The 14,975-nt window shown below is 41.6% G+C and overlaps 1 protein-coding gene and 1 non-coding gene across 3 annotated transcripts in view; both read right to left on the bottom strand.

The window, feature by feature from the left end:
• Positions 1-207: 207 nt before the first annotated feature.
• Positions 208-292, bottom strand: TRNAQ-UUG. Its single transcript has one exon. It is a non-coding gene; the product is annotated as a tRNA-Gln (tRNA).
• Positions 293-7,104: 6,812 nt separating this feature from the next.
• Positions 7,105-14,975, bottom strand: part of MROH9 (maestro heat like repeat family member 9) — an 88,944-nt gene continuing 81,073 nt past the window's right edge. For both annotated transcript variants that reach the window (XM_042925984.1, XM_042925985.1), the window contains 2 exons: positions 9,097-9,159; positions 7,105-7,592 (listed from right to left, as the gene is read on the bottom strand). In XM_042925984.1, coding sequence (XP_042781918.1) covers positions 7,306-7,592; positions 9,097-9,159 — 350 coding nt within the window. In that variant the 3' untranslated portion in view covers positions 7,105-7,305. The remainder of the gene's footprint in view (positions 7,593-9,096; positions 9,160-14,975) is intronic.

The raw sequence follows: 14,975 nt of genomic DNA, 5'->3' as shown, positions 1-14,975 counted from the left end.
TGCACGGGCATGAACACAGAAGACTCTTTTTCTCAAAAGACTCCCATCTAGTGGACAAAACATCTGAATGCAGCAGTTGAATTTTTTTTTTTTTAACGTTTATTTATTTTTGAGACAGAGAGAGACAGAGCATGAACGGGGGAGGGTCAGAGAGAGAGGGAGACACAGAATCTGAAACAGGCTCCAGGCTCTGAGCGGTTAGCACAGAGCCCGACGCGGGGCTCGAACCCGCGGACCACGAGATCATGACCTGAGCCAAAGTCAGATGCTTAACCGACTGAGCCACCCAGGCGCCCCTGAATGCAGCAGTTAAAATCTGCTATCATAGATACTGTGACTCTGGTGGGGAGCACAGAGGGACACCGCCGCTAGTCTTAGGAAGCCAAGGAAAGGCACCAGGAGGGGGTGAAGAATTAGCCAAATCCCCAAATCAAGTGGGAATTAATGAAGTAAAAACACGATTCAGATGAAGCAGGCTGAAATCATTTGACCTTTCTGAGCCTCAGTTGTTAACGTCTGTAAAGTGAGGGCCATATTAGAGTTCTTGTGATAAGTGAAACATAAAAACACTATGTTTAAAATTCCTGGGGGCAGTACCTTGAAATTCATAGCCTTGTGATAAATGGGAGCCCTTGATTCTATTATTTTAAAGGGAAAGAGGAAGAAGAGGGTTGTAAGGGCAGGAACAATAATAAAATTAATAATAACAATGGTAGTAATGTTTATGAATGATTAAATATTAGACAGTGTACTTAAGTGGTCTTTGCGTACTATCTTAGGACAAGTTAGATGAGTGTCATCATACTTTAAGAGTTGGGTACAGTCCGGGGCACCTGGGTGGCTCAGTTGGTTGGGCGTCCCACTTAAGCTCAGGTCATGATCTCAAGGTCCACGAGTCTGAGCCCCGCGTCGGGCTCGGGGCTGACCGCTCAGAGCCTGGAGCCTGTTTCGGATTCTGTGTCTCCCTCTCTCTCTGCCCCTCCCCCGTTCCTGCTCCGTCTCTCTCTGTCTCAAAAATAAATAAACGTTAAAAAAAAAAGAGCTGGGTACAATCCGTATCCCCATTTTATGGAGGAGGAAGCTGAGACACGAAAGTGTCAGCGATCCTGCCCGCACCCACGCAGAGCTAGCACACGGTGGGATCCAGGCCAACAGATTCTAAAGTTTTGGCTCCCGATCGCTGTGTGGGGACAGCTGCATGTGGTCCCTTAAGACAGCAGCATAGATAATAGGAGGAGGTCGGGACATCATGAGGCTAGAGAAGGTAAGCAGGGCCAGGAGAGGGAAGGTTTGCCAAACTCAGGAGTTAGAATTGCACGCTGAGAACAACGACTCACTGAAGACTTCTCAGGAGAATGACGTGCCTGGGTTTTCTCTGGGGGGTCCGACAAAAGGAGCAAGGCTTCTAGTGGTGACCCCCAAATTAGTGAGAGGCCAACGGACAGCGCACGATCCAGGGAGGGAGCTCGGCTGCGAAAGATCACCCAGCTATACGCTCTCTTAGTCCCTGCAGCCTGAATAGCTGAGGATGGGGGGAGGGGTGTGAACAGAGGGAAGGTGCATGGAGAGAACGTCTCTCCCAGCTGAGAGGCTTCCAGGAATAACCACCACTCTCAGGGATCCAAATAAGGGGGAAAACCTGCACTAGGGATTTGGCCTTTACTGACCCAACGCCTTATGTTAACACAATCCGTTCTAGGGCGTTCATCTATGATTACACCGTGAAAGCTTCATAATAATCCTGTCTCCTGGGGACTATTAACTCCGTTTCACAGCCAGAGAACCTGAAATGAAGTGCATTACCGAAGGCTTCGAGCTAGTAAGCGGAGAGTGCAAGACTCAACCCCACGACTCCTCAATGCGAGTCTAGGTTCTTCTATTATTATTCCGAGAGGGAGACCTTGGAGTAGTGGTTCACTTTGAACGCCGCCAGGTTTTAAGACCACCACGATACTTCCTTGCCCAAAACACTCCGTTCTTTATCAGACGTGCCTTCCTGTCTGCCCGCGTGATCTTTGCCTCCACCTCAACACCATGCGCGTAATTTGCCTTCTATTAACTCGACATCGATGTCTATTTAGATATTGCAAAGAAAGCAAAATCTGCTGGAAAGTAAGCAAATTGATATAAGTGTAGTAAACATCTAATTTTTACTTCGTCAGTGTTTAGAGTCCTGACTATCCTAGTCCACACAGGAGCTCTACTTAGAATTTAGGTACTTTTTCTTTTTACAGGGAAATAGACTCTCTTTTCCTGCTGCTCACCGCGCTGTAGAAGAACTGACTGGCAATATCTTATTTGAATCGTGTATCTGGAAATGCTTAATTTATATCCTTATTCCCCAGGACAGTGCCTTGCTTACACTAGACACTTAACAAATGTTTGTTTATAAATGATTGGTTCCTGTCTAATTGGTTCCTACAGTGCAATAAATCATAGATACATTTTATAAGGTTTTTCTTCACATGTCAGACACAGTGCTGGATGCTGGGGATACACAAATGATTAAATCCAGTCTCCAGGATGAACTGATAACATTGATTTATAGTATTGTTTTCCCTCTAGATCACCTGGATTCTTTTTTTTTTTTTTTTTAATGTTTATTTTGAAAGAGAGAGAGAAAGAAAGCAGGGAAGGGGCAGAGAGAGAGAGAGAGAGAGAGAGAATCCCAAGCACAGAGCCTGGTGTGAGGTTCGATCTCATGAGGCATGAGATCACGACCTGAGCCCAAATCAAGAGTCAGACGCTTAACCAACTGGGCCACCCAGGCACCCCATCCAGCTGTAATCTTAAAAAACACTGATGCCCAGGCCTCAGACTGGAAGATTCTGATGTAAGTGGTCTAGATTAAAGTCAGCTTGCTGTTATTTAAAAAACAAACGAACATGGGGCGCCTGGGTGGCTCAGTCAGTTAAGCGTCTGTCTTCGGCTCAGGTCATGATCTCGCGGTTTGTGAGTTTGAGCCCCACTCTATGCTGACAGCTCAGAGCCTGGAGCCTGCTTCGAATTCTGTGTCTCCCTCTCTCTCTGCCCCTCCCCTGCTCATACTCTGTCTCTCTCTCTTTCAAAAATAAATAAATGTTAAAAAATTTTTTAAAAAACAAACAACTGTCCAAGTGATTCCAGTATATATAACGAGGTTTTATAGCCAGTGGGAAAAATCGATCCCTAAAAGGCAAATACAATGTGGTAGTGATTGAGATCCCTGGGTCTGGAGTCCCTGAGGCTAAATATCCTATCTTCCTCTCCCTAAGATGGTGACGATTTACACGACCTTTCTGAGACTTGGATTCCTAAAGGGTAAAATGGAAACAGTAATAAGAGTCAACTGCTGAGATATTTGGAAGAACAAATTTGGATCATGCAATAGAGCACCTTGTACAGTGTCTGGCATATAGTTGCCACTCAGTTTTATCAATTTCTGTCACTATTTTGTTCGAAGGAAGTGGGCAGAATGTGCAACAGGAACATACGGAGAGTTAGAGAGGGTATCTCAGTGGGAGGCTATTTCCTTCCCTGAGCGGATGCCACCATCATTTTGTTGCATAGAAGAGAGGCCAGTGGTCTTTTCTGGAACAGTGACCTCACCGGGGACCACTTACATTCTCTCCAGCTCCGTGGACATCAAAGCTAATAGAGTATACGGTAGTGCCTCATCTGCACAATGGGGCAAAAATATCCCTTTTCCGGGGTTATTTTGAAAATGAATTAAGATAATCATAAGACAAATGCTGACCACATAGTAGGTATCCAACAAATGGGAGCCCATTCCTTATACCAGGGGCCACAACAATGTACCTAATCAAGCTTTGGCTGGGTCTTCCCATTATTATTATTACCAACACATCTAGCCTCTTAGTATCAGAAAACCTGGTTATGTGTTCATTCGTTCATTCATTCATCGATCCATGTGATAAATATATATTAAATATTATTATGCATAAGGCACTGTGCCAGGTCCCTGGCGGATACAGGGGCGACCAAGCAGACACAGTGCATGACCTTCTAGAACTGACGTTTTAGCAATGGGATCAGGGCATAGGCAACTCATTGTGAAATAAATTACTTTTTCCATTAATTTGTTCCGTAATTATCCTAGTTATTACCCTAGTTATTCTAGTAATTGTGGTTAGTGCTACAGAGGCATATAGAGGGTTCTGTGAACATGAATTTTGAGTTGGCGTTTGCAAGATGGGTAGGGGGGCATCTGGGTGGCTCAGTGGATTAAGCGTCCAGCTTTGGCTCAGGTCATGATCTCATGGTTCGTGAGTTGGAGCCCTGCTTTGGGCTCTCTGCTGTCACTGCAGAGCCCGATTCAGATCCTCTGTCTCCCTCTCTCTCTGCCCTTCCTCTTCTCTCTCTCTCCCTCAAAAATAAATAAACATTAAAAGAAAGAAAGAAAGAAAGATGGGTACTAACTGGCTGGGTGATGATGTGTTTCAGGCACAGGAAGAGCATGAGTGCAGGCCCTAATGCATGGGTCACACAGAGATGAGAAAGCCAGTGGCCCCGGAGAGCAGAGTGTGAGGGGTGAGTATTCCAGGACGGTGGCCACGTTCTGCACAGCACCAAAGGTCACATTCATGATTGCCATGGGGAAGCCTGCAAGAATTATTAAAATTTTTGAAAATGGCAGTAACACAGACATGTGCCAGCAGGGAATGTGCTATTTATTTAGAATCACAATTGGACCTCGGGAAGATAGGACGTTTTGCAAGAAGGCCTTTATGTCTTCAGAGCATATGGAAGTTCAGGGTATCCAGGCTAGAGTTGACACCTGTGGAGAGCCAACTGTTTTACAACAAAGTGAAAAGAGCTCATGGTTCCTGGGAAGTCAAGGAATTCGGGGCGGTGGGCGGCGGGGTGGGGAGAAGAGATGGGAGGGAGAAAGTGGAGAGAGAGCCGGGAGATGATGAAGAGGCTGTAGTGTCAGTTGGGTGTGAGGATGGGGTGGCCTAATGGACTTTGAAGAGCATGTCTAATGTATAAATAGCACAGAATATCAGATCTTTTACAGAAACCTCGACATTTGCGTAAGGTCCATTATACTCATTGCTGTCTGTGTGCGTGTGCGCGCGTGTGTGTGTGTGTGTGTGTTTGAGTGGGGAGAGTTAGAGTTTACTTTGGTTTGCTTTGTTTCGTAGAAATCTAGGTATCTTAGTTTCCTATTTCTGCTCTACCAAATTTAGTGGCTTAAAACAGCATCAACTTATTATCTTACAGTTTGGGGGTTCAGATGTCCAAAACGCGTTTCACTGGGAACAAAATCAAGGTGTTGGTCGCATTGTGCTCCCTCTGGAGGCTCGGGGAGGGAATCCATTCCCTTGCCTTTTTAAGCTTCTAGAGTTGCCTTCCTTGGTTTCTGGTCCCTGCCTCCAGCTTCAAAGCAAGGGTGTTGCATCTCCAAAAATCTCTTTCCTCTCTGGCCTCCCGTTTTGTTCTTATAAAGAACCTATAATTATATTTGGCCTACCTGGATAATCCAGGCTAATCTCCTCACCTCAAGATCCTTTAATTGATCATGTTTGTAAAGCTCCTTTTGCCACGGAAGGTAAAATATTCGCAAATTCTGGGGATCAGGAATTGGATATCGTTAGGAGGGTTATTATGTAGCCTACCACACCAGGTATTCTGCTCGCTTAAAGGTGGGAAAGGAAGTTGCTTTGATTTTGAGAAGTGAGGTCTGGAACATCTGGGTAAGAATGAAGTAATATGGACTAAGGAGTAAATTAAAAGTATCCATTCTTTCATTATGTTTAATATTAACCAACGCTTATTAATATCTGAAAATTCTTACTGAAGCGTGAGGGCAACATGTCCCGTTAGCACTTCATTCATTGGCATGCGTTCACTGAGCATTCATCAGGTGCCAGGCACCGTGGGGCTCTAGAGTACTCCACCAGGCGTAAGATACAGCATTTACCTTTAAGAAACTTGAATGTTGTGGGGCAGGAAGAGAAAAAAAGCAATAATTTCACTACAAGCTGGTAAATGTAACGAGGGCACACAGAGCATTAAGGCAAAACACAGGAGCAACACTCCAAAGGGGCCTGGAAAGTGCATCTCCCATACACGGGTCAGGGTTGAATTAGAGAGGCACGACCAAGGATGTGACTGCAAGCAACCATGGGGGACGTAGTCTCTGCAAGACTGTCGTCTTCACATTGATGCCAAGCTTGAAGTCTCAAGCTCAATGCGGTTGGGAAGGGAAGGGGGGGGATGTAAAGTAGGACAGCAAGGATGGGGTAGAACCCACAGTCTTGGAGCTGCGGTAGTCTCCTATGGCTTCTACCGTCCATGGCTGTCCCACAGGAGAAGCTGGTGTCCTTTGTCAACGGAACTAAACCCACTGGCTCAGAAGTCAGAGAGGCGGAAGGAGGACCCCAGGGCAGATGCAGTGACTGCTACCCCACACCAGTGCGGTGGGCCCACGAAGCGGTGGAAATGTGCGAGCGTTGCGAGTTGACACATTACAAAGACACAACACCTGAACCGTAGGGGTTACCGGTAGTTTCCTGTGGCTGGAGGGGTTGATGCCAGAGAGGGAGCACAGGGTGGGAGGGAGGTACGGTGAGGGGAATGAAAGATGAGCCCAAGCAACAGGTCAGGCAAGACCACTGAGGACTTTCTGATGGGTCAGGATGGCTGGACACCAGATCCTGAGGGCAATGGTCACCACTAACTAGGACGGGTTATCCTATTTTCATTTCAAAAAGTTTAAAGTGATGGGCACAGCATCATCTTCCCCTCAGGCCTCAGCTCTCCCCATTCTTTCCTTGCCCACCTGTGTCCTTAACAAAGTCTCTAGCTCTCCCCCAACACTCTTCTTGCCTCAGTGTCTCCAACAAGAATGCAAGAATACAGGGGCTCCCCTTGGTCTTGCAGTGCAAGTTCCGTTCCTTCCTTTTTGAAACTGCCCTGGGCAGCATTTGCCCAAGTAGGATGGAAACAGCCATGCTGTGACTCTCCTGAGAACAGAAACCCTGTTTATATCATCCAGATGTCCCCACCGCCTAGCATCGTGCCTGGTACTTGGAAGGTGTTCAGTAGACGCAGGTTGATTTGATCAAAATCAAGAGCTTCTCATCAAATGCTTTGCTTATATGATTTTTCAATTTTATTAGCGGATTTGATGAGGTGAACTCTCTGCTCAGCATCAAACATAAAGAAGCAACAGATTTCTCTATTTGAATAGAGAGTTAAGAAGCGACAGGAAAGGCTTCCAGCATCCTTCAGAAAAGCACGTACCTATAGACTCAAGTTATCAGGTGGGAAAGGAAAATCATTCCTCTTCTGGGAAGTTCTTCAAGTCTCATTCTTTACAAACATGTATACAGAATTCTCATCAGTAAGTCCTTCCTTGTCACCATTGGTTTCCTTAATCTTCATAGGACTGCTGGCCAGGTTGTTGGGCCAGTTATAATTGTAAAGAGGCTTCAATTTTTTTATATAGATGAAGTGAAATAATCTTCGGAAGGTTTGTTTAACATGTGAGGATGTCAGTCTATGGGCTATTTCCTTAAAAATTTTGTGGGTGATTTCTGCCAACTGCCTGATGATGGGATCTTCATCCCAAAGCACTCTGTCAATAGCTGTTAAGAGCAGAAGAACCTTTAGTTCAAGACATCTCTTTCGTGGTCGAGAAGCTCTAACCCTGAACAAACACCATGTCTCACAGAGTCTCTCCTTCTCTCCTCTCCACCCTTAAATTTCACTATTTTGGCTAGAAGCAGCCAGGAGGTTTTATCTGCTATCCCCACCAGACCTCATTAAAAGAAAAATAGGAATTCTCACTAAACATTGACTGAGTGCCTGTCATGTGCTAAGCATTCTGCTACATGGCATAAATATATATTCATCAAGAGGCTCAGTAGTACTCATAATAATGAGAAAAGTTGGAATCTATCTAAACATTCATCAACAGAGAACCACGTAAAAATCCGCCATATCATAAAATGAAATGGCACACACATATTACTACGATGATGCAAACCCCTGTTTCTTGGCATGAATATGTGAATATTGGCATGAATATATGAGGAAATGAGAAAGTTACACAACTTTTTGATAATTCAAAAAATAAATATATAATAGCTTATATTCTTTAAAAATATCTGAGATAATACATATACCAAAAGGCTAATGTCATTATATCCAGACACCAGGCTTGTGGGAGTTATTTTCTTCTTAACAAGAAGAAATGGGGGGGGGGGGAGGGGAGGACAGATGTGGAAAAGGGAGGAGAAGGAGCAGGAAGAGAAGGAGGAGAGAAAGAAGATTCTGAGGACACGGAGGCAGAATTACAGGGCTTAGCATTTGCAGGTTGTCCACAGATAGGTGTTGAAGAAATTAGTGAATGGGGGGAATGAAGGAATAAAAAAGGAAGATCATAATGTGTCGATGTCGGTTCATCAGTTGTAACAAACATCTGGAGTGGGGGAGACGTTGATGGTGGGGGAGGCTGTGCAACATTGTGAGGGCAGGAGGTATATAGGAAATCTCTGTACCTTCCTGTCAATTTTGCTGTAAATCTAAAACTGCTTTAAAAAATAAAGTCTATTACACACACACACACACACACACACACACACACACACGGAAGGGAGGGAAGTTGCCACCCTATTTTCTATCCCACCTGTTTGTAAATCTGATCCTGATGAGGACATAGAGGGTAAGAGAGAGATGCCAAAGTTTGGACGTCTTGAGAGCAAACACTGTTCCTTAATTCTCTCCGGTGCAAGTGGAGAAAGGGGAGGGAATGGAAGGGAGGAAAGGGAAGCAGAACAGGGAAAGGAAGAAAAGAGAAGAGAAGAGAAGAGAAGAGAAGAGAAGAGAAGAGAAGAGAAGAGAAAAAAAGAAAAGAAAAAGAAAAGAAGAGAAAAGAAAAGAAAAAAGAAAAGAAATAAAAGAAGAGAAGAGAAAAGAAAAGAAAAAAGATACCCTTTAACCTAGTTTTTCCGTTGATTCCTCCCTACCACCCTTCTCCCGTCCCTGGCACCATTACAGAACACATGTGAATTGAATCACAGAGAATGAATTCATTTAGACTTATACATAACTCATACATACAGATTTCATTATAACTTCAACACTTACCTTCAAGCATGACTTCAATTTCATCTCTGAGCAGTAAATGGCCACCTGATTTTGCCAAGTACCCTATGCACAAAGTAGTATTAGAGTGACCCCAAAATACATTGTGGAAATGCATCCTCTAATCTAGCTGCCTCCATAGCTTTCCTCAAAGCAAACCATGTCTTAGATTATCCTTGGAACACCTTTTAGTGCTTTCAAATAATTATTATTTAATGATACTTTTTATGGAGATATATTTATGTGTATCAATGTGCATAAATCATATTGGCACAGCTCAGTGCATGATTACTGAGAACATTTCTAGCTCCACTTAGGTCATTAAATAGAAAAACTGCTACCATTCCAGAAGTCTCTGGCATGCCCTTCCCAATCTCCTCCCCCACCCCTTAGACTATTCTTTAGCTCAACTTGTTGTTGAGCATTATCGGGAGATTCATCCAACTTCTTTAATGAAGCAATAGTTCATTCATTTCCACTGCTACATATCAGGAGTTGGCAAATAAAGTTTTCTTGGAACAAAGCCAAGCTCATTGGCTCATATATTTATGTATTATCCATTGCTACTTTTAGCCATTCTGCTTTTATGGCAGAGCTGAGTAGTTTTGACAGAGACCAGACAGTACTCATATTTTAAAATAATTACTATCTGTTCCTTTACAGAAAAAGTTTGCTGAACGCTGTTATATGATACTCCATCTTATGAATGCAGCATTAAAAAAAATCCATTCTGCTGCTGCTGAACAATTTGAGGCTATACGAATAATGATATTATCGTGGGCATTCTTGTACATGAATTTTGGTATGCATTTGTACGCATTAATGTTTGGTATGTAGCTAGCAGAAGACTTATTGGCTAAGGGATATGCTTATCTTGCCCTTTAATCGTTACCGTTAAACAGTTTCCAAAGTGGTTGTATCAATTTTCACTCCCACCCGAACTATGAACATTTCCATTGCTTTGCCTCCTACCACTTGACATTGTTAGTCTTTTTCCTTTCAGTTATTCTCATGGATTTGGTGGCATCGCACTGTGATTTTCTTTGCTGTTTTGGTCATGATTAATAAGAATTTTATATAGTATTTATTGGCCACTTTTATATTTCTTTTGTAAAATGCCTGTTCTAACAAGTCCCTTCCCTGTTTTTATATTGAGTTGTCTTTTACTTATATATTTGTAGGCGTTTTTATTCTGGGTACTAATCTTTTTAAATGTTACGTGCCTTACAAATTCTTCTCCTGCTTTGGGGCTAAACTTTTCCATTTTTTTTTTTTAATAAACAGAAGTCTTTAATTTTAATGTAGTCCAGTTCACCATCTTTTTATTTATGGTGAGTGAATTTTGGGGTCCTTATAAGAAATCTTTGCTGTCTCAAGGTCATCCTGATATCCTACTACTCAGTATTTACTTCTAGAAGCTTTATTGTGTTACCTCTTACACTTTTGGATTGTAGATCCAACTGTAATTATATTGCATAAAATAGGAGTCAAGATATTTTTTATATCCCTGTGTGATTAACCCAGAACCGTTAAAGCAAACACTGTCCTTTCCCTATTGCTGCGCAGGGTCACTTGTATCATAATTGTGTGTGTGGCGGGGGCGGGGGGTGGGGGGGTAGTGTCTTGACTTCATTCGATCACAGTGCCACTGCCACATTACCTTCATGGATACTGTGTCCTGATATCTACCCAGTACTATAAGTTTTCAACGTTGTGGTTCTTCCTTAAATCATCTTGGTTATTCTCAAACCATTACATTTTCATGTAAAACTTAGAATCAGCTTGTCTCATTTCACACGCAGACACACCACACACACACACACACACACACACACACACACACACACACTCAGAGCCCCTGGCGAGATTTTGTTTGGGATTGCACTGAATTTACAGATCAGTTTGGGGAAGAGTCGAAGTTACCATACTCTCTTGATCCTTTAGTCCACCAACATTATGTATCTAAGTTTCTAAAAATTGTCTCAGGGTTTTCTGGTTTTCTGTGTACCCATCTTGGGCATCTTTCTGTAGTTTTATTTTGAGTTATTTCAGGATTTTTTGGTGCTATTGTATTAGGCATTTTCAAAAATTTGATTTCCCGATGGTTTATTCTTAGTGTATAGAAATCCAATTGATCTTTGTATTTTGATGCTGTGTCTAGAAAGCTTGCTAAATTTATGTATTAATTCAAACAATTTTTCTGAATTCCTTCCAGTGTTCTAAATATTTTTAAATATAATTATTTATCTACATATTTTTAAAGTTTTATTTTCCTTTGTCCAAACCTAGATGTGTTATTTCTTGTTATTACCTTATTTCAGTTTTGGAAAATTCTTGGCCTTTACCCTTCAAGTATTTTTGTCTCATTCTTCTTTCCCTCTCCTTATGGATGTGTATTTCTCACCTTTTCACCATGTCTCATACTCTTACGCTCTTTTCCTATTTTCTACTCTTATCTCTTCAAACTTTGATCTTGAAGCTGAATATTTTGTTCTGACAGATCTAATTCTCAAAGTCTCTTTTCAGGTCTTTCTAATCTGCTGTTCATTTTACCCACTGAATTATGCATTCCATTTTATTAATCTTTTAAACACATTTATAATTTCTATTTTAAAGCTCATACCTACTTCAAGAATTGTATATCCTGGATTCTATTTCCATTGTTTGGTTTTTTTCTTGCATGAAAAAATTCTTTCTATATGTCTGTTTTTTTAAATTTTATTTTATTAAATGTCAGCTATTTTGTACAGAATTCTATGCCGATAATGGGAATTTTTAGGAATTTCTTGTCTTTTCTCATGGACTTATAAAGAATCTTCGGACAGTGAGAACTCACCCTTCATTTGTGGTGTCATCTCAATTTGGGTTCTGACTGTTTATAGTGGTTTTGCCCTGCAGAAGTATTTACTTTTTTTCATAGTTTATCAATCTTTTCCTCATGGTTCCTAGATTTTGACCTTTACTTTAGAAAGGTCTTGCCCACCCCATGACTATACAATAAATTTTTCCAAACTATTCTACTTTTATTTATCATTATGGTTTCATTTTTAGCATATGAGCCTTTGACTATCTGGAATTTATTTGAAGTAAGTAAGATAGGAATGAAATAATTTTTGAAATTCCAGATGGCTCACCAGGTGTCCCGAAGCTATTTAAGGAAGATTCTATATTCTCATCACTGTTAGTTAAAGCCAATGATTCACTTTAAAACACTGCATGTTTTGATAGTTATTTCTGTACGGTACTTTGTTCTACTTGTTTGTCTATTTATTCCATGTGATTTTAAGTACTGTAGCTGTATTAATATCTGATAGAGCTAGTCCCCCACCCCCACTCCTGGCCCCATCTTTTTTTTTTTCTCTTGGTCAGAATTTCCTGGATATTCTTGCATGCTAACTTTCCACATTATTTTTAGAATCAACATGTCAGTTTTGCAAAAAGAAAGCCATACTGATATTCGAATTGGCAGTTCATTCCTTGCATAGATCCATGTAGGAAAGAATTGGCACATTTTATTTTCTTTGTTTTTTTTTTTTTAAGTTTATTTATTTATTTTAGAGAGGGGGGAAGGGACAGGGAGAAAGGGAGAGAGCGAATCCCAAGCAGGCTCTGTGGAGCCCGATGTGGGGCTTGGATGCACGACTCTGAGGTCGTGAACTGAGCTGAAATCAAGAGTTGGAAGCTCAACGGACTGAGCCACCCAGGCACCCCAGAATTGGCACATTTTAAAATTTGATTCTTTCTTTCCCAAAATTTGGTTTATACCCTTCTATTTTTTCAGATCTTCTTTGTGTCTTTCAGTAATACTTGCAAGGTTTTTTTTTTTTTTTCCATAGAAATATTGCACGCATTGTAGTTTCTTTTTCCATCCCCCTTCCTTCCTTTCGTCCGTCCATACTCCTTTCATTCCTTCCTCCCTCACTCATCTCCCACCCTCCCCCCGGGACTCTTATTTCTTTTTCTTTTCTTCCTTTCCCCCCTCTTTGCTGCTCTCTCCTTTTCCCTTCCTCCTTCTTTCCTCTCTCTTCTTTTCATTCCATTTAGGATTTTGTAGGCACTATTCTACTTTATTTTAGGGTTGAATACCGAAGTGGAGAAATCTAAGGCCAGATTTACTTATTTTGTAACTTATAGATGACATTTCCCCCCCTAAATGCTCAAAGAATTCTTTAACTGTGAAGTTCCGTAACTTTATTAAGAAATGACTTAATGCTGCATTCTGTATAAAATGTTTCTTGAAAAAACATTTGATCAAACCTCAGTTTATTTAATTCTTTTATTTCTTAAATTATACCTTTTTTTAAAGTTTATTTATTTTGAGAGAGACAGAGAGCATGAGCAGGGGAGGGGCAGAGACAGAGGGAGAGAGAGAGAATCCCAAGCAGGCTCTGCACTGTCAAGGCAGAGCTCAAACTTAACCAAACCATGAGATCATGACCTCAGCCGAAACCGAGAGTTGGATGCTTAACCGACTGAGCCACCCAGGAGCCCTTTGGAATGAATGCCTTTTTGCTCTAATCATTTTCTTTTAAAAATTTTTTTTAATTTTTTTAATATTTATTTATTTTTGAGAGAGAGAGACAGAGACAGAGGCAGAATGCGAGTCGGGGAGGGGCAGAGAGAGAGGGAGACACAGAATCCAAAGCAGGCTCCAGACTCTGAGCTGACTGCAGAGAGCCGGACACGGGGCTCAAACTCATCAGCCATGAGAACATAACCTGAGCCGAAGTTGGACGCTTAACTGCCTGAGCCACCCAGGTGCCCCTAATCATTTTTCTTCTTCAGGGATATTTATGCATAGTTGGCATTTCTTTTATCTATCTTCTGGATTGCTCATTGTCCCTTAGCTTTTCAAACTGTTTCTTGCCGGTTTTCATTCCTCTTGCTAGCATTTCTCAACCCTGTACCTGTTGTTCCTTCCTTCCTTCCTAAGGTTCTCAACAATATATATTTTCTCTTTGCTGGTTATAGTGTACTAATGGTTATATAGTTTTTTTCTTACGCTTTCCCCCCATTCTTTGAAAGCTGATTTTTCCCGTGCTCCCGTTCTCCTATCATATACTGCCTGTGTGTTGATATTATACCTTAGATCTTTACATAACAAAGTTTTGGGTTCACAGAAATATGTATCATGGTTTTTATCCGGTCTGTAGAAACATTTTCTAATTTTTTTTCTGTCCTCTATTTTCCCCATGGAAATACCTCTGTAGAAAGATAATGCCTTTTTCAATTATTTATTTTGGGATCTTGCAATATTAGTTATAGAGGACTGTTGGCAGAAAGTTCCAGGGTAGAATTCAGGATAGGAGCTCTTTCTGGTTTGAAATAAAGTTCTTATGACACAGGATTTTCTGCACGTCTGTGTTGCGTTGCTCCTCTAAGCCCCAGAAAGATCATGAGCTCTAGTGATGAGCCTGGTTTGATTTGTCTTCTACCTTCGCTGACTGACAGACTCCTCTCTACAAGTCCGGCTGACATGACTATTTCCTCAGTCCTGGGTGCCCCTGCTACTCCATGATGCTAAATAGGGTCAAGGGAAGATCCCACTACCAAACAGGGAACTCACCTCCTGTCATTCCAAATAAAGGTTTATTAATTTTGATCTTTATGGTAACAAACTAGTGAGGGGGCAAAAAACCCCTGTTTGGTCAGGTTTGTACAAGATCAAAAACTTTAGCTGTCCTCTGTTAGAATCTTCCTGCACCTCCCCTCCCCGCACAACACTTTCGAAAGAACTTTATTGGATTGAGTAGCATTTCCTCATCTGTAATTTGTAGTTACAGTTGTCCTGTTTTATTGAAGATGGTATTTGTATTTTTTATATTCTTCCTGCTCTTTGGGTAGTGATTTTTAGGCAGCGAAGGGGAAGAATTAGCAATGGT

This window comes from Panthera leo, chromosome F3 (genome assembly GCF_018350215.1).
Source record: "Panthera leo isolate Ple1 chromosome F3, P.leo_Ple1_pat1.1, whole genome shotgun sequence".
NCBI lineage: Eukaryota > Metazoa > Chordata > Mammalia > Carnivora > Felidae > Panthera > Panthera leo.
Note: the sequence above shows the minus strand (reverse complement) of the source record. Positions and strands in the feature narration are given on the sequence as shown.